This window comes from Chaetodon trifascialis, chromosome 14 (genome assembly GCF_039877785.1).
Source record: "Chaetodon trifascialis isolate fChaTrf1 chromosome 14, fChaTrf1.hap1, whole genome shotgun sequence".
NCBI classification, from domain to species: Eukaryota; Metazoa; Chordata; class Actinopteri; order Chaetodontiformes; family Chaetodontidae; genus Chaetodon; species Chaetodon trifascialis.
Genome location: NC_092069.1, coordinates 143,709 through 163,565, shown reverse-complemented (window position 1 = coordinate 163,565; position 19,857 = coordinate 143,709). Strand labels below are relative to the sequence as shown.

Here is a 19,857-nt window from a genome sequence, read left to right as displayed (position 1 = left end):
GTCAAGGTGTCATTGAGCAAGGCTAGCACATAGCACGGCAGCTGGCTGCTGCCATTAAATTGTGAATGTGTGACCTGGGTGAATGAGAGGAAGCCATTGTAGTGCTTAGGGTTGGGTCCAGAAAAACGCTATTTAAGTGCACATTGAATACATGAGTTACTACACTTCAGATTCACACTTACCTCACTGACATCAAAGAGTGCTGGCCATTTGTTTAGGAACTCTGGAATCTTTGGCTCCTGGAGAATCTCCTGTCTCCTGAGCGAGAAGGTACGGTGCATCTTCTCCTTGATCATGACCTCATTCCCTTTCTTCTTTTTTTACCTGAAATCGAATGAAACTTCATTGTTAAATTTGGTAAGAAACTCTCTGCACTGTTTCTCAGTACAATTGAGAAACAGATAAAAGAAAGGGAAACACTAAGCTAGATGCTAGACAATATGATTAGGGAGTAAAAAATATTTATATTAACTGAGTGCAATAGATAAAGAAAAATTAACTGTGCAAAGTAACCAGAAAACAGTTGAAGTGTCATGGATAGGTAAGATACAATGTATTGCACATTATACCCCTGTCAGTAGAGCCACCCTTTCCACCTCTAAACTGTCTCTTGTTTCATCTCCCTTCCTGGGCTTCTTGATGTTGGCTGCTGGAGTCTGCTGGCCTCTTTGCTTATTTTTCAGGGAGTTGATGGCAACCTTGGGTTGTCCAGCTCAGCTGAGAAGAATATTTATGTTTTTTCAGCACCTTTCACTGACCAGGATCGCAAATTGCTTCACAATTTAAACACAATGGGCTCTATTTTGGTTTTGTCCTAAGCGCCATCTCTTTAATACATTTATGTATTAAATTTTTTTTAATCACATTTATGTAACAAAAGAGAACCCATTAAATAAAACACAAACCTCAGCTTGGTGCGGAAGTTCATTATTTTTATTTTCAGGTAATGCTTCCAGCCACAGTATCCGGTTTGTGTTGCTTTTTCAAGTAAACATGGACATGACTGTGTCAGAGCCTTTGCCACTTCTTCTAACTGCTCATCCCTCGGGTAAGCTGTGTACTTTATTATTTCCTCAGCAAGGCCTTCAAGAATATCTGATCGTACTTTTGGCGTAGGAGACTGGAAATTTCTGTGTGCCTTGAACTCATCATTTCCTGTCTGGAGCATAATCTCGGCACAGGATGAGAAGCGCAGCACGACAAAGGGTTTCGGCCAAGAGCAGGACCGGGTCTCTGGTGATGACAAGATGATGGTATCATTGCTGGTGTAGGAGTCTGAATCACTTGGTTCTTGTGATGTAAAGCTGGCATTGGAAGGAGTACTTAGGATTGCGGAGCAGGCATCTTCTGTGAGTGAAGCGGACCAGGGGTCTCATTTATAAAACATTGCGTGGAATCCATACTAAAAGTGTGCGTACGCCCAAAAGCTGGAAATGGCGTACGCCAAAAAAATATTCGGATTTATAAAACCGTGCGTACTCACACCTGCACGCAATTTTCCCTTTATAAATCACACTCCACCTGGAAGATTGCACAGGTGGATTCACCTCACATCCTGCCCCCGTCAGACCCACATTTTACCATGAATGATCAATGCAAAGTACCTCATGAATGTCTTTGCATATAAATATGCCTGCTGATCAATGGCATTTTACGTTCGATCATGGTAGAAAAAAGAAAAAGAACGGAGGGTGAAATCAAGGTGCTTGTGGGTGAGGTGGAGGCCAGAAAAGATATTTTGTTTGGTGGTCACAGTAGTGGCGTCACGAATAAAATAAAAAGAAATGAGTGGCAGCGCGTCGTCACCGCAGTGAACAGTTACAGTGCCACAGAGCGTTCTGTGGCAGAAATTAAAAAGAAGTGGTCGGATTTGAAGGTGGAGGCCAAGAAGAAAGTGGCATGGCACCGTCGAAGCGCATCTGCTACTGGTGGGGGCAAGGACCCGAGCCCACACCGCTGGACACCAAGATAGCCTCGATCCTTGGTACGGCCAGCGTGTATGGCATAGTGTCAGAGAAGGAAGGAGACACCGATTTGGCAGAGACCACAGAGGAGACTGGTAAAGTACAGTTTTATCTGTTTATTAAAGTAAATATTTTAAGACTTGTGAAAAGGTAGTTGACTTCTTTGTGTCCCCAGTCATTGTGGAGTTGGAAGCGGTGGGTGACGAGGAGGTTCCGGGCACAGCGTGTCCTGGCACCGTGGCTGAAGGCCTGGCTGTCCCCAGCACCAGTGCGTCCCGACCGCATGGTGCACCTAGAAGTGGTCGGATCCTGACAGAAAAACACAAAGGGACACCATCAGTGCCATTAATGAAGTCCATGACGAGCTCCAGCAAATAAGCACAGTGATGGGCAACATGTGTGAGGTCATGTCTGACATTGCCAGCACCATTAAAGATCTTGTTAAAAAATTAATCATACTTGCGGTCTTCTTTAAAACGCCGCATGACACCTTCACGGAGCCTTGCTCCCTGCTGAAATGTCGGGGGAGGTGGTTGTGGATCCGGGTCCTCGTGGTGTGGGGGAGGGAGGCCATGCGGGAGGGGAACAGCATTCCCCAGTGCCACATTGTGCAGAACTCCACAAGCCATTATTATTTTACACACCTTTGTAGGGTAATAAAGCAGTATGCCCCCCGAGGCATCCAAACACCTCCACCGAGCTTTGAGGAGACCGATGGCTCTCTCCACGACGCAGTGTGCGCGAGAGTGTGCCACATTGAAGCACACCTCCTCTGCGCTCTGCGGGTTGGTGAAGGGGGTGAGGAGCCAGCACTTTAGGGGGTAGCCACTGTCACCTGCAACGTATAACAGAAGAGTAATTATACATCAGGCTTTAATGGGTAGAATCTATACAATGGTGTTTATCCTTACCCAGGAGCCAGCCATCACGCGCAGCGCCTGCCTGCAGCCTGCTCCCTACACTACTGTGCGTCAGGATGAATGAGTCATGTGTCGAACCAGGCCACCGTGCCACTACATTCGTCAAGATCATGTCCGAGGTACAAATAATTTGTACATTGAGTGAATGCACATTTTTTCGGTTCACATAAGCAAATTCATTTTCACTCGGAGCCCTTATAGCAATGTGAGTACAGTCAATTGCGCCAATTACGTTTGGGAAACCGCACATTGCTGCAAATTGCCTTTTAATGTCGGCCTGTTCACCCACAGTGTAAAGAAACCTGATGTATCGACTGGTCATTTTTATAATGCCATCCAAAACGGCTGGCATTATGGCGCTGAGGGATGGCTGCGATATCCCACAGTTAAGGACATAATTTAACTGAATTATATCATACCCAAAAGGGGCTTTAGACAGACAATGTAACATTATATAATATTAATCATATCAAACACTTGTCGGCTAATTCCCGCTGAAAGGAGCCAGTCGCCAGGAACCCCAGAGTGGTCAGCACCTGGATATGCACCGGGATGGCGTGGTTCCAGCGGGTGGGTCTATCTAACACTGGGACCAGTTCAGCACATAGATCCAAGAGCACCGCTCTAGGGAATCTAAATCGGCTTATTAGCCAGTCATCATCACGGGCCAGGAAATCTCCGTGGTCCCTAAAACTTCTCTCCATCCTGATCCTACCATTTGCGTGATCTTCCAGCAGTGCCAGCGCATCCATTGTGCAGCATTACGCACGAGTGTCACCGCACTATTTATATGCTTACTCAGCAAATTGAATGATTGTTACACACCTTGTCACAATTACTACTAATCAATCAGTGCCATCCACCGTTCTGTATCATTTGAAGATGGAAGTATGATATATGAACCTTGTGCATAGAGTAGTAGGCCTAACGGTTCAGTAAAGGAACACATGTATAACACTGCAGACTTGGGTGTTTATGATTACGCGGGTCTATAAGTCTGATATGTGATGACATTAAATGTATGAGATCAGTCTGGCTTCAATTCACCACCTCACCATCTGCACCGCCAGTTCCCCCGGTCTCCAAAATGTTCGTAAGCAAGCATCAAAGTTGGCGCACCGGTACGCACATTCTCATGCTAAGTTTATTTTTATAAATCACAACCTTTGCGTAGGAAGTTGCGTACGCAACTTTTATGCCCCGTTTTGTGCGTAAGCAAGTTTTATAAATGAGACCCCAGGACAAACTCACGCTAAGTTTATTTTTATAAATCACAACCTTTGCGTAGGAAGTTGCATACGCAACTTTATGCCCCCTTTTGTGCTTAAGCAAGTTTTATAAATGAGACCCCAGGTTGTCTCACAAAGTATGTACACCACTTTCAAAGTACCTTTATCTTCAAGTTCTGATGTTGACAAGAGATTCATGAACTGATCATCCATGTCTTTGTCTTTGTACTGAAGTCTGAACTGCTCAGTGACTTTAAAGAAAGTCTTGATTTTAACAGCCAAGTCCTCCACAGTTCTTGGTATTCCGGATTCAATGGTGAGTTTTCATGTATCGTCTTCACCTCCAAAAAGGACTCTGAAGGTTACTCATCCTGCCATCCTGCTTAGCTAATCTAAGGTGGAGACACAAACACAGAGTAGACAGGTATTAGTCTTGTTATTCAAATACTCAATCACTCAGGCAGAATACATGGCCAGGACACGGTCATTGCCTAAATCTGATGAGGCTGGGAGAGTGAGGACTTAAGTAAAGAGCAGAAGCTAAGAGAGGTTAGTAGAGTGCAAGCATGTGTACAGAGAGGTACCCATAAAACTTATGTGGTAGACAAAAACTAAATTTATTACTTAAGAATTTTACATGACACTGTAACTTCTGAAATCCAAACCTCTGATGACGATGTATCTCTTCAGGGTCACCACACGTCTGGATCCAACTGTGTAGGCTACAAGTGGATAGCAATCTGTCGGCTCCTCAAGCTGAACAAGGGCAACCTCTCTACCTGGTGACAAAGTCAACTGAAAGGCTCTAAAATGGTCCTAATACCAAGCAAAATATAAACGAACTATGAAGGTCAACTCATCTTCCACTATACATATTTGTAGGATCTCTGCAAATTCAGGCATTCCAGCAGTTGAGCCACATGCCAAAATCATCCCATTTCTGTAGTTGATCCCTCTAGTGGTGACATTCTTTTACTTGACTAATGTCTGAATTCCTCTGTCTGAGAGCCAATACAACCTCCTCATTCAGAACATCAAACGGCACTATGGAGACATTTGTAACTTGCACATTTGATGCAATGAGACTGGATGAATGCAAGTCATAACTGATCAAATGCTGGTGTTTGTTTGCCAAAGTGAGTGCAGCATTCTTAAAATTATTTGTGTGTTGAGCAACTTGTTTAAAGAAGCTGTGTTTTGCTTCAAACCTTTTCGTCCATACACCCACAAGAGGCCCAAAGCACCTGATCAAGTGTGGATAGTGCTCGAGATAGTGCTGTTTAGGTTTCAGCGTCTCACCTGGGATAAGCTCAAGTAATCTGTGTCTGTGCTCAGACACTTTGACATCAAGGTAGGCAATTGTCTCGTGGGTGTGAACAGGTGCCACAACTAACTCTACGATTTCTTACGATTTAACTTGCCAAGCCAGCTCACCCTCTGGTATAAGGTCTCCTATGAGAAATGGAAGGAAACTTATTGAGCACCAATTCTCATGGGCGTTGCCACCTATTGTCTTCCTACTGGAATAGCTGTGTGGTATGATGTGAGGCTGATTTTTTTTGTCACTCCACTTGAAAGGAATTTTGAGTATACGCGTATTAAGAGAATCAAGACTAAAATACTTCTTGGAGATCAGAATGCTCAAACACTGTGCTCATTCATATGGGACAATACCCTCAAACAAATCGTGCACTATATCCTGGAGGTAGCCTGTGCTGACGTGAAAATGTTGAAGATGTTCAGTTAAAGGGCAAGCTCTCTTCACTCCACAGCAACTCGTTTCAGTATCCTGTGCAATCTTCAGATGTACGTCATGTATTTCTTTGGTTCGTATAGAAAAAGCACCTGAATGAACATCCTTTCACTGTATCTCTACTTTCTGGGCAGTACAAAATCGACAAATATATGGCCCAGAAAAGCTCTCTATAAAACCAGGGCCCATCATCAGTAGGAGCAGACAGAACAGTAACCTTAACTACACCTGCCTTAAAATCTGATTAGGGGATTATGTTTCTGATTTTTATGTGACTTAAAAGTACCATATATTTTTGTCTGAAATGCACATCCCCCCAAAAAGTTACATTTTCATACTGTCTGAGATGTTGATGGCTAAAGTAATCCTTCTCAGTTGAAAGTTCTTCACACCCACGTCTGACATGTGAACGTAGTTGACTGAGCACCTGCTGTTTCTAACTTTCTGTGTGTTATGCGCTCCTCAGCCTGCTGGTGGTGGGCTGTAAGGTGACCAACCTTTTTCTTTTGCTCTGCCCCTTTTAAGGTGGAGACGGAGGGTTCCTGATTGGGGGCAGGTCTTAAAAGGCGCTGCGGGACATGTCTCACTCTCTCTCCTTCCTGGGAAGCAGCAGGAGCTGCAGCAGACTTCAGTTGTGTTGCTATGTTGTGTTCAGTTTGTTTTTCTCTGATGGGTCCAGTAGTCCTGTTTTTGCGGCTTTATTTCCTTTGAGGGTTTAGTTGTTATGTTTGTAGGGTAGAGGAAGGATCCCGGATCCGACGGCCCTATGTGGGTTGGTCTGGAGCTCCTTCCTTCCCTTTTGTTTTGTTTGGCTGGCCCATCAGTTCTTTTGTTTGGTTGAGGTTGATGTTTTTTTTGGTGGACTGGTTTATTTGTATTAATAAACTTATTTTTGGCTGCTGCTAAAAAAAAACCTCCTCATTTTTATTATGTTAGACCTCCTTGGGTGAGCCTTTTTAGGGGGTCGTAACACTGTGTGTTTAATATATGTGACTCAAAAGGTTCTTCCAGGTGCTGAATGTGCAAGGACACTCTACATATACACATGGATATCGGCATGTACGGCCATGGTGAAAATGTCTCAGCCTCAAATGTTTTATCAACTCATACCTGGAAGATAGTAAACTGTGACAAACAGGTCTGTCCCCAACTTTTGCCATGGTCTTTCAGGGCACTCTGATGTGGCTCTTTGGGATTGTGCCACTCCTGCATGCATGTCCTGCAGTTGAGCACCATTTCGTTCACTTGCTGGCTGAGTCCCGGCCACCACACAGACTGACGTGCACATGCTTTGCACTTCACTACACCAAGGTGTCCTTCATGTAGTTTAGCGAGAACATCATTCCATATTGCTGAAGGTATTACGAGCCGTGTGTCTTTCAGCAGTAAGCCGTCTTTCACTGTGAGTGTAGCTCGCTCTGGCCAGTAGTTTCTCAGCACTGGTTCCTGTTTTGCATGCACTGGCCATCCTTCTGTGCACAGTGTCATGATACATGAGCAGACACTGTTGGCTTTCAGCTGCTCTTTCAGATTTTCCATGTATGATGAGCTGACAGGTAGACTTTCAATGACACAGTCCATGTAAATGTTGGTGCTCTCCATCAGCTCCTGCTCATCAGTGGACATGCATGATTTCACAGGTGAGTGTGACAGTGTGTCCACTGTCCATAGTGACTTTCCTGGTACATGCTTGATGGAGTATGAGTAGCGCATCAGCCTCATCCTGAAGCGTTGTATTCTTGGTGGCAAAAGATCAAATGCTTGAGCTCCAAGCAGGCTGACGGGTTTATGGTCGGTCTCCAGGCAAAAATGCTTTCCTATGAGGAATTCCCAGAACCTTTCGCAGGCCCATGTGAGGCCCAGGGCTTCCTTCTTTACCTGTGCATATCGTTGCTCGGTTGGAGTGAGCGACTGAAAAGCATAAGCCACAGGCTTCCATTCTTCCTCCCACCTCTGGAGAAGAACGTCCCCCAAGCCATATGATGATGCATCAGCAGATACTTTGGTGTGTCTGCCTGAGTCGTACATGGCGAGCACTGGAGGAGAGGATAGAGCTGTCTTTAGCACTGCAAACGCTGCTGCCTGGTCCACATCCCAGACCCAGCAGTTTTTCTTTGAGAGAAGGTCACAGAGCGGTTTATCTTTTTCCGCTAGCTGGGGAATAAACTTTCCCATCTGGTTGACCATACCGAGAAAAGTCCTTAATTCACTCACATTTGTGGTCTCTGTCATGTCTGTTATGGCCTCTGTCTTTCTTGGGTCAGTGCGGATGCCTGCAGTTGTGATGATATGACCCAGGAAGGCTACCTCACTCTTAGAGAGTTCACACTTGTCCACATTCCGTGTGATGCCTGCTTTTTCCAGTCTTTGTAGCACGGCATGAAGTCGAGCGTCAGCAGGATGGCTAGCTCCAGTGTCACTCATTTGACTTGCTCACCAAAACTCCTCTTTTTCCTTCCAGATGGACCTTTTCCCGTTCGGGTTACAGTTTCATGGCACTTCTGACACCATGTCATGTTCTTAAAGCAGTATTAAAAAAGTAATAAGCTCGTCAGACCAACTGTGCAGTACACAACTGTTTTTTATTTTTTCCTTGCTCGGCAATCACCCTAGACAATACAATACAGCCTGACACCACAGCGCCGCCACATGGTAACATGACTCAAGAACTCCCATAGCAATAAACCATACAATGAATCAACACACAAAAATACCACAGAATATATACATAAATGTGAGGTAAATTTAACCCAATTTATTTAAGTATTTCATAGATTTTTATTTTAATTATTTTCTACTCAATATATGGAATTAAATCTACCCCCCCCCCCCAAAAAAAGTCAATGCAAATTATTAATTAATCAAGCCCAAAAGACACACTTCCATTCAAGCACTAAAAATCCGATTAGTCAGCTGATGGTGAAGCTAACCAACCAGACCCCCATCAGCACTGATTCAACACAACACAACAGAATTAAACAAATTATGGCTCATGTAAAAGATCTATATTTAGAACATTGGAGAAATGAAACAAAAACCCAAAGCAGACTAAATTGTTATCTAACTCTAAACAGAGAATATAAACTGGCTGAATATCTCCAGTCTGTCAGAGATACAAAGCAGAGACAGATCCTGACCAGATACAGGCTCAGTGACCACCAGCAGGCAGTTGAAACAGGAAGACACAGACAGAAACGGCTGCCCAGAGACAAATGTATATGTGGTCACTGCCCGACAGGGGAGGTGGAGACAGAGATGCACTTCTTCCTCCACTGCAACAAGTTCTCTGCAGTAAGAGACTTCCATTACGGGGAAATAGCCAAGGAAATCCCAGATTTCCTCACTGCATGAAAAGTAACATTTCCGTCAATTATTGTCACTGTAAATTGCCGTGGAAGTTCTCTCTCAGCCCCTGTGACCATGAGGTGTTAAAATGCAAATGTAAATTCTGCAAGCTATACAAGTGCAAATTGGGATTGTGTGTGTGTGTGTGTGTGTGTGTGTGTGTGTGTGTGTGTCTGTGTGTCTGTGTGTGTTCTGTGCCTACAGAATACAAAGATTTTTTTTTTTCATGAGGATTTAAAAGTGTGTTTAAATAATTTTATAGGTTACATACAGGATAAGTGTCCTGACTCTCAAAAGCCTTTAATTTTCCACTTAAATTGCTAAATCAAATTGTGAAAATTAAAGCATCTACAGTTATTGGACACTGATCACAATTTTACACATTTTGCCACCACAACACCAGATGAACAATGCTTGCGTGATTAGCTTGCAAAATTCCAGCAGGGTCAGTCCACTGATGATTCTTTAAGTAGGAATAAAAAGGGAACACACCAAAGTAACTTTTCTTCTTTTTTTTTTTTTGATGATGTCAGTTTAAAGAAGTTTACATGTTTTATAAAATATTCAGGTACAAAAATAGAAAATCAAAGTACCTAACAAAATCACAGCATGTTTTCCTCTCTACGCAACAAAAATGGTCTCGCGAGAAACCTCGCATATGATTGGACGCCTCGGCGCGTCTGTGAACACGAATCGAGTACGGCTGTGTCCCAATTCAGGGGCTGCATCCTTCGGAGGACCCTTCCACGGAGGGCGCGGCCCACGGAGGACGCGGAGGCTCCTCTGTTGGCCGCATCAACCATCGGTAAATGGGACGGTCTAGCCTTCGGAGCATTTCCCGATTGCGTCATGACGTCATAACTTCTTCCCTCCTAACCCGGGAAAAACACATGTACAGAGACAAAAATTTAACAGACAACAAACGACACAACAGAAACATAACCGACAGACGACGGAAACATAACAGACAGACGACAGACGACAATGGAGCCAGAGGTTTTTAGACACTGGCGGCTCGTATATCTCTGGCTGGGAGAGAGCCGTGGGGAGGTAACATTAACCGGCTATTTTAACCCATATTAATGTTCATACATTACCCGTTAATAAACGAAACCGTTTAGTGACAAACGCTTGCCATATAAACTACGGACTGACATATATGTCATTTAACCATGAGTCTTGATACTTCTGTATGCGGTAATTTTAATGCTATGTTTTCAAGATCTGAAAAGTGCTTGAATTGAATAGTTAAATGTGTACGAACCCTGTAAATAACCCTGACATAATTCAATAGCCTATTAAAATGTTGTGTTATTAAACATCAGAACCATATTGAGAAGCCAAAGTGTAATAGAATGAGAAATGAAGCATTATTGGTCTAAGCTTTAACATTCACTAGAGTTGTCGTATCAACTAAAATTCAGTTGTGCTTGTTTAATCCTCCTGTTCTTACCCTCCCTTCTCCATCCAGGCAAGGGCGATGTACTGCTGCATAAACATCAGTGCTCCTGAGCTGCTATTATTTTTCAACGATCATGACACCAGACGAGAATTTAGGCTGAGCAGAGATTCCCTGGTGGTGCTGCTGGAGCTTCTCCACCAGGAAAGGCGACACGGATGCCACAAGAGACAGACCTTGGTCTGTCTCTTCTGGCTGGCGAGTGGGACATCCTCCAGTTGTGGTGGCAAGGGTGTTTGGGATGCCTCGCTCCACTGTTCACCGCATCATCCATCGAGTTACTGAGGAGGTGGTGGCCATTCGCCACAGGGTCTTCTACCTCCCCAAGACCACAGAAGACCTGGTGGCAGTAACTCATGGGTTTGCAGAGCTGGCAAGACACAGAGCTTTTCGAAAAGCTGCTGGAGCAATCGACGGCTGCCATGTGAGGATCAAGCCTCCAAGCGGTCCTGATGGTCACTGTTATCGGAACAGGAAACTGTTTGCTTCAATAATCTTGCAGCACGACCAGGGACTCCTGCTCAGCCTCAACTGTATATGTTCTCTGTAAATCTGCAAATCTCTGTAAATAGTCATTTCTGCTGATCTTTTGTAAATAGTTATACATTTTAAGAATGGCCACTTGTAAATAGAAATATTCATATTGTATCTTTGTAAATATCTGTAAATATCACAGAAAAAATAAACTAATTGTGTTGTCACAGAGGAGTAGTTCAATAGTCTACTTATATTGTAAATAAGAAATGGAATAGATAATGTAACAAGGTTATAAGATTTTAATTTAGAACACAATATTTTTAATTAATTGAAATCTAACAACACAAAACATAATCAAACATAAAAAAAAACAAAAAAACATCAGCACCTGTCAATCATTTTTTGTCAATCCCATTTTCTACAGGATTGTTCTAAACATGAGTGAAGCATGACAAAAGGTAAACACACAAGATCACATTATCACAGATATGTACAGATTCACAAACAGTGACATCAGGACAGACATAAATCCCATCCGAATCCCATTCCGAATCCCATCCCCACCCAAAAACAACATTCATTTAATGTGATCCAAAGATTATATTTGTTCCTTTATGTAACTTTCACATACAAATACAAATACAGTATGTATAGAGAACAAATGGGCATTTATGCCTCAACAGTTACCTCCATCCGAGTGTGGCCATGTTTTTGGCGCCTGTAAACAGGTGGTCGTTTTGACCACGCAATTTAATAAACTCCTCCGTCTGCTCCTTGCTCACAAAATGACATGCAAGCCATATTTTCTGTTGTGTCAACAGACAAAATTATTGTTCGATATAATAACGTCAATAACAATAATAATGGTGCTGCTGGTGCTGTTGGTCGCTATTGTTAAAAAAAAAAAAAGGTGCGTAACACATCTTGGGATATGTGAGGCCGCGAAGGATAATAGCGATGCATCCTCCAAAAACAGGGAAAAGGAGGACGCATTTATCGGCTGCATTTGGAGGACCCTTCGAATTCGGACAAATTGGGACAGCCTTCGCGCAGCCCTATGACGTAATCGGCCTTCAAACGCGTCCTCCGAAGGATGCAGCCCCTGAATTGGGACACAGCCCATGTATCAGAACAGTTACGTCTCAGGTCCTGCTAAACTTTAACTCTGTTCATACAATGGCCGGACGTCGTCTTCTGTTCCATCCCAGAAGGCACTCCTCTGCGACGAGTGGACGGCCTGGCTGCGGAGCGACCCTATCCAGAAAGTCCATTTAGAGAAGAAACTGCTGAGCGCCTTCAGTGGATTGTCTCAGCTGCTAACGCAGCTAACGCAGCTGCAGCAGCTGATGCACAATTGGCGAGGAGAATGGCCCTGATAAAAGCCAGACTGCTCGCTCTGGAGGAGCAGCCCCGACCGAACTGCAGCTGCGGAGACGAAGAGACGGGTGCATAAGTTGCAGTAAGTAACGTTAGCATTTAGTACTACATTGTGCAGTTTATAGGCCGCCAAACCTTTATTATTCTTATTGCACTACATTCCGAACGTTTGGTAGCCGTTCACGTTACATTTAACATTACAATGTATTTTGTATTTTAAAGGAAAAGGGCTGCGGTAAAGTTAGAAATATATTCACAGATTCGAACTTCAATCAATAACTCCCACGCGAAAATTTGTTACACAGCAAACGATACCTCTTTCCAACCGTGGTAACACAGACAACGAGCTACAACCTACTTTTTATCAAAATAAGCCGTCCTCTGTGCAGTATGAATTACATTGGTCTCTATGAGCAGCCGGCAGCGAGACCGGAGCGAAGGGACCGTCTACAAATGTCTATACCGATAAGAAACAATAAACGATTATTCAATAGCTTTACATCTGTTAAGTATAGTGCCACCAAAATCCCCACACACATCAATGGCCACCTCTTGTTTATACTACAATACTTAGTTTGGGAAAAGGTGCTTTTACATAATTTTGGAGAATTTTTATTGGGAATAATATTCAATAACTTCATATTAATAACATGTAGTGCCACCAAACTCCCCTCACACATCAATGGCCTCCTTCTGGTTACACCACAACACTTAGTTTGGAGAATTGTGCTTTTGCATAATTTTGGGGAATTTATATTGGGAATAATATTCAATAACTTCATGGTAATAGACTGTAATGCCACCAAAATCCTCTCACACATCAATGGCCTCCGCCTGGTTATACTACAGCACTTAGTTTGGGAAAAGGTGCTTTTACATAATTTCCGGGAATTTTTCAAGGGAACAACATTCAATAACTTCATGGTAATAGACTGTAATGCCACCAAAATCGCCTCACACATCAATGGCCTCTTCTTGGTTGTACTACAACACTTAGTTTGGAGAATTGTGCTTTTGCATAATTTTGGGGAATTTATATTGGGAATAATATTCAATAACTTCATGGTAATAGACTGTAATGCCACCAAAATCCTCTCACACATCAATGGCCTCCGCCTGGTTATACTACAGCACTTAGTTTGGGAAAAGGTGCTTTTACATAATTTCCGGGAATTTTTCAAGGGAACAACATTCAATAACTTCATGGTAATAGACTGTAATGCCACCAAAATCGCCTCACACATCAATGGCCTCTTCTTGGTTGTACTACAACACTTAGTTTGGAGAATTGTGCTTTTGCATAATTTTGTGGAATTTTTCAAGGGAACAGTACTCAATCACTTCATATTAATAACATGGAGTGCCACCGAAATCCCCTCACACATCAATGACCTCCTGCTGGTTATACTACAACAAATAGTTTGGAGAAATGTGCTATTACATACTTTTTGGGAATTTTTAAAGGGAATGATATTCAATAACTTTGCTTCTGTGAAGTGTAGTGACCCCAAAATCACCCCACACATCAATGACCTCCAGCTGGTTATAGTACAACACAGAGTTTGGAGAATTGTGCTTTTGCATAATTTTGGGGAATTTTCCAAGGGAATAATATTCAATAATTTCACCTCTATGACGTGTAGTGTAACCAAAATCCTCCCACACATCAATGACCTCCTCCTGTTTATACTACAACACTTAGTTTGGGAGAAGGTGCTTTTATATAATTTTTGGGAATTTTTCAAGGGAATAATATTCAATAACTTCACTTCTATGAAGCGCAGTGCCACAAAAATCCCCCCACACATCAATGGCCTCCTCCTGGTTATACTACAATACTTAATTCAGAGAATTGTGCAGAATTTTGCATAATTTTGGGGAATTTTTATTGGGAATAATATTCAATAACTTCATGGTAATAGGGTGTAGTGCAACCAAAATCCCCTCACACATCAATGACCTCCTACTAGTTACACTACAGCACTTAGTTTGGGAAAAGGTGCTTTTGCATAATTTTGGGGAATTTTTATAGAATTGGAATAAAATTGAAATGAAGGGAACAATTGAAGGAACACTGATCAGTTTCAGACTTGTACAAAACATAGAATACAGAAAGCTTACACATACTGTACATCAAAAGAAGAGCTATCACAAGTTGCTCTGGAATTTTAATACACAAATAAATAAATATAAATTAAAAAAAATATAGGCAACACCTGTTTCAGTGTTGATATGGACACCTGAGTGATGTTTCACAGCATAGAGAATAAAATTGAAATGATGGGAACCATTGAAGGAACACTGATCAGTTTCAAAATTGCACAAAACAAAGAATACAGAAAGCTTACACATAATGTACATCAAAAGAAGAGCTATCACAAGTTGTTCTGGCATTTTAATACACAAATAAATAAATATAAATAAAAAAAATATAGGCAACACCTGTTTCAGTGTTGATATTGACACCTGATCAGTTTCAGACTAGGGCTGAACGATTTGGGAAAATAATCTAATTGCGATTTTTTTTCCCCCAATATTGCGATTGCAATTTAATATGCGATTTTTTTTATTTTATCCTCTTTTTTTCCCCCCCCAAAAAACATAATGATTGATTTAAATCTAACCAACACAATATTAGATACATTTTGTATAAAATGTTCTTTCCCATAGGCTGGGCCAATTTGTTAGAATTAAATTAAAAGATGTATGACTTGAAATAAAAGACATTTTTATTTAAGTGCTCATTACAGAATACAGATACATTTAAGTAATTTAAACAAAGTCACTGTAAGAAAAAGGTAGTGTAAAAAGTAAAAACACAAGGCACTTTTTAAACACTGTGCAAAGTTTACATTCTTATGAAAACAATAATAAATTAAAATTATATGTATCTTACATTTCACACTACAACATAGAATTTGCCCCTACTACTTTGAAAATATTTTGTAGAATCAAAGTAAATAAAGTTATAAATAAAAAAAACAGAGAAATTCACTGTTAAATTAGACAAAAAATTCAATATTATGATATAGATCAACCTCACTTATCAAAAGAACACAACAATAACACACCACACAGACTAAAGTTCACATTGCGTATGGCACTGCCATATTGTTCTAACAGTTTTGTTCTCAGTGGCTCACAGGTTTTTTGCTAAGAAAACTAGCGTATTGACTTTTGCTGGCTTCAAAGATGAGCAAGTGCAAGTCTCAATATTCCCTCCTGTGCTAAAGAGACGCTCTGAGTGAGCGCTTGTGGCAGGTACACAAAGATACTTGCGGGCCATGGTGCACAGATGTGGGTAGCTTATCTTGTGCACCCTCCACCAAGCCAAGGGATCATCTTCTCCATCAATGGCAGGAGTCATCAGGTAACTGTTTACCTCTGCCTCTGTGACATCTTCAAGTTTTACAGGCAAAGATGGAGAGGCTGCACTGGTCTTGAAAAAACTGCCAAGAGACCTCTTCACCTTTTCTTCCACGGGCTGTGCACTTTGAGGCATCTGAGCAGTTTCAGTACGGGACCTCATCTCCTATTGGATTAAAAAACAAACAGCCATTAGTTTTCCAGTTAGATTTTACAGAAAAATTGTGTTTTTGGGAAATATGTAATTATCATTTACCTGATGATATGTACGTTTTGCTGAGTCTACCATCTCTGTCTTCAGTCGGGTCTTGATAGCAGGAATGTTGTCAGTACTGATATACTGTGTTTTGAACCTAGGATCCAGGAAACAGGCAACATCCAAAAGCTCCTGGATGTTTGGGTCTCCGTATTTATTGTTGAGGTATGCTAGGACTTTGGTTTTTATTGATTTAGTCAGGTCAGTGTCCTCAGCATCTTCAGCCAGGACTGATGTGGCAAAAAGGTGGCTTGAGGTAGGAGATGCTCACATACTCCTCTCCTGAAAGAGCATCTGTAAATTCCAGTAGTGGATGCAGTGCCTTGTGAATTGACTCCAACACGTCAATATCCTGCCAGGTTGGGATGAGGGTGCGCGCATATCGTTCACCAGACAATACCTGAGAAATGGCTTTGGCCTGTTCAAGCACTCTAGCAATCATCATTTCCTTAGATCCCCATCTTGTTGGGCACTCAGTTATGAGGTTGTGCTCAGGGAGTTTGAGCTCCCTCTGTGCCTCCGTCAGTGCTGCCTTCTTCTTCCAACTGTGGGAAAAATGCCCCACCAGCTTCCTGCACATTGCTGTTGCCCTTGACACTCTGAGTGCATTTTCTGAAAGACATAAAAAGTAATGTAATACATACAATGAGTTTTGTGATACAAGGCAATCAATTACCATTACACACTCATATTCTCTGCGCGCGCGCGCGCGCACACACGCACGCACACACACACACACACACACACACACACACACACACACACACACACACACACACACACACACACACACACACACGACATGATAACTTACCAACGGCAAGATGTAATCTGTGTCCAAAACACTGGAGCCTCATCCATTCATTCAGCTGTGCAGCCAGCACCATATTTGATGCGTTGTCTGTCGTGATACAGACATGTTTTTCCTCATGGAGATCCCTGCTGGCAAGCCCCTCTCTTAGGCCGGCTGCAATATTATCCCCTGTGTGGTCGTCTGGGAAATAGTTTGCTTGTAGGCAGCGAGCTTTAAGGTTGAAGTCCTCATCAATAAAATGTACTGTGAGACTCTGGTATGGCTCAGCTGTGCGGCTTGACCACAGATCAGTTGTTGTAGCAAAAAACTCCACGGTTTTAAGCTCCGCGGCGACTTTATCTTTGCACTTTTTGTACAGCTCCGGTATGGCAGTCTGGCTAAAGTATGTGCGGGATGGTATACTGTACCGTTTATCCAGTGTATTTATCAATGCTGTGAACCCAGGCTTGGTCACCGTGCTGAGAGGCGCCATATCTTTTGCAATAAACTCCGTTATTGCCCGAGTGATTTCCCCGTGCCATTTTGAAGTGCGCTCATACGGGGTGACACTTTCAAACATTTCGGTCAGTGATCCCTGCCTTGAGGTACTTGGCTTGCCAGGCGCGCTGGTGCTCGGCGTTTTGGCCAGACAACTGTCATATATGGTTTTGTGGTATTTTTGTAAGTGCTGGAACAAGTTCGTAGTGTTACCCCATGAAGTAGCAACGGTAGCACGGCATGTTCTGCACAACACCTGCCGCTGCGCAACATCTTTTTTGAAACCAAAATGGTTCCACACCACCGACGTGCTGTTCCTCTTCGAGACTAAAGTCTCACGTGTGTCAGTTTCTGACTGCTCCGTTGAGCCAGAGGCCATTGCGCAACAGGCTAAAGGGCAGGATGAAAAATTGGTGCGTCCGAGAGCTCCGCTGTAGCTCGCGTCTCGTGACCAACTTTTAATCGCGCAAGTTGCGGTTAGGAAATCTCGTTTTATCATATCGCGATATTATCGCAAATGCAATTAATCGTTCAGCCCTATTTCAGACTTGTACAAAACAATACAAACAAAACAATTACAAAACAATACAGAAAGCTTACACATACTGTACATCAAAAGAAGCCCCAACACAGCACAGCACACAATACCATGGGGTATCTTTGTTTGGTAATTGTGCTGCTGTAAATCCAAGGCAGTGTGTGTGAAACCACCTGAAACAAGTTCCACACTGAATCTACACGGGGATGAAAACATAACAAATAATTAAAAAAAAGATAAGAGTTTACCTTAAGTAAACTGTAATTCATACAATATTGAAAAGTATAAGTCTACAGTGATTAATGCTAACCCTTTCACTTTTGATCATCTTTAGATTTTATTGATGTTTTAAAACAATTAAACACTGAGTCTCACCCAAACAGTATCTTCGTCAGTTTGCAGCAAATCCTCGTTTCCACAAAGGGAACAAAAATTCTCCTTTGAAACTAAAAAGAGAAATGATAATAATACAAGCATATTACATTTCACTTAAAAAGAGGCTTTAAACATATTCATTTAAAATTTTGAAAAAATACCTGATCCTTCAAGAATTTCTTCTGACATTTCTCATCTTAGATTTCGAACGGATTTCTTCAATGACTTAATATGGAATGTCTGTGGTATGTTCGGAAATACCATCATCGTCATCTTGGCCATCTGTTTCAGATGGCAACAAAATCAAATCTACTGTTATACTGTGATCTTACATAGTACAACACCATGTTGTTTCTTCTGTCATAAAGACCACATTTGTCTTTGAATCACCTGCATCACAAACAAACCACAACTACTGTCATCGTTTTGGAAGGTGTGCGTTATCTTGCCAGGCTGCCACTTGATGTTAACCCAGTCCTCCTTTCCAAGTCTGTTCCGTCGCGTCTTGAAATACTGTCTGCAAGACAAAAGAAAAAATTGTTGTGGTTTACATTTGAGCTTACTCTATGCCTTGACTAAATTTGTGTGTAGCTCATTTATTTGTTATGTGTTCATTTATTTCTATATACCCAAATCTGTTGCCAGCCTTTCTGGAGTCCTCGAGCTCATTTGACCCTTGCAGGGGATCAACCACAAAAATGTGGCTTGATGGGGCATGAAGATACTGTTGGAAAAACAAATAAAAAGTACTTACAGCAACTAGCTATTTTTGAATAGTGTCAGCAGCAGCAGCAGCAACAACAAGGGGGATCCTGTGGGGGTACCACAAGGATCAGTCCTTGGCCCTTCTTGCTCTACATGACCCCTCTTGGACAGTAATTGTAATTTGCCAACTGAACTCTGCCAAAACTGAAACACTGAATATTGCCCCTGACACTGCCATTCCCCTCATAAAGCAGTATTTAGGTCAATTAGCTCTCTCTGTCCAACCTAGCCTATGTAATCTAGGAGTTTTGTTTGACAAGGACATGTCCTTGGATCACCACTGTAAACAGTTGGTGAAAAACTGCTTATATCACCTGCAAAATATTGCGAAACTGAGGTCCATGATCTCAAAATCTGAAATGGACATGATAATTCATACCTTTGTTTCATCTCGTATTGATTATTGTAACACTCTTTTTATGTGCTTTAACAAAAAGGCTGTAAATCGCCTTCAGACTGTGCAAAACACAGCAGCAAGGCTCATAACTGGCTCCAAAAAAAGGGATCATATAATTTTATACTCTATACACTGGTTACCAGTTACTTTTGGGATTCATTTTAAGAATTTAGTTCTTACTTTCAGAGCCCTCAATGATTCAATTTCAATTTTATTTATTTGTATAGCGCCAAATCACAACAGAAGTTGTCTCAGGACACTTTCCATATAGAGCTGGTACAGACCAAGCTCTTTTATCTACAAAGAAACCAACAATTCCCCCATGAGCAAGCACTTGGCGTGCAG

General features: G+C 42.1%; 1 protein-coding gene across 1 annotated transcript; it reads right to left on the bottom strand.

The window, feature by feature from the left end:
• Positions 1–15,663: 15,663 nt before the first annotated feature.
• On the bottom strand, positions 15,664–17,816 carry LOC139342364 (zinc finger BED domain-containing protein 4-like). The gene is made up of 4 exons (XM_070979434.1): positions 16,961–17,816; positions 16,537–16,758; positions 16,177–16,376; positions 15,664–16,056 (listed from the first exon to the last, which is right to left on the bottom strand). Exons 1-4 carry the CDS (start codon positions 17,814–17,816, stop codon positions 15,664–15,666), a joined length of 1,671 nt encoding a protein of 556 aa, XP_070835535.1.
• Between the last annotated feature and the right edge of the window lie 2,041 nt (positions 17,817–19,857).

What these genes read in the sequence shown, in the direction of transcription:
- LOC139342364 (XM_070979434.1), bottom strand. Translation starts at nt 17,816, where the DNA reads ATGGCCTCTGGCTCAACGGAGCAGTCAGAAACTGACACACGTGAGACT. An exon ending in CAGATTACATCTTGCCGTTG is followed by an intron (nt 16,759 to 16,960) that starts GTAAGTTATCAT and finishes TATGTCTTTCAG; the next exon opens with AAAATGCACTCAGAGTGTCA. An exon ending in CCCGACTGAAGACAGAGATG is followed by an intron (nt 16,057 to 16,176) that starts GTAGACTCAGCA and finishes TTAATCCAATAG; the next exon opens with GAGATGAGGTCCCGTACTGA.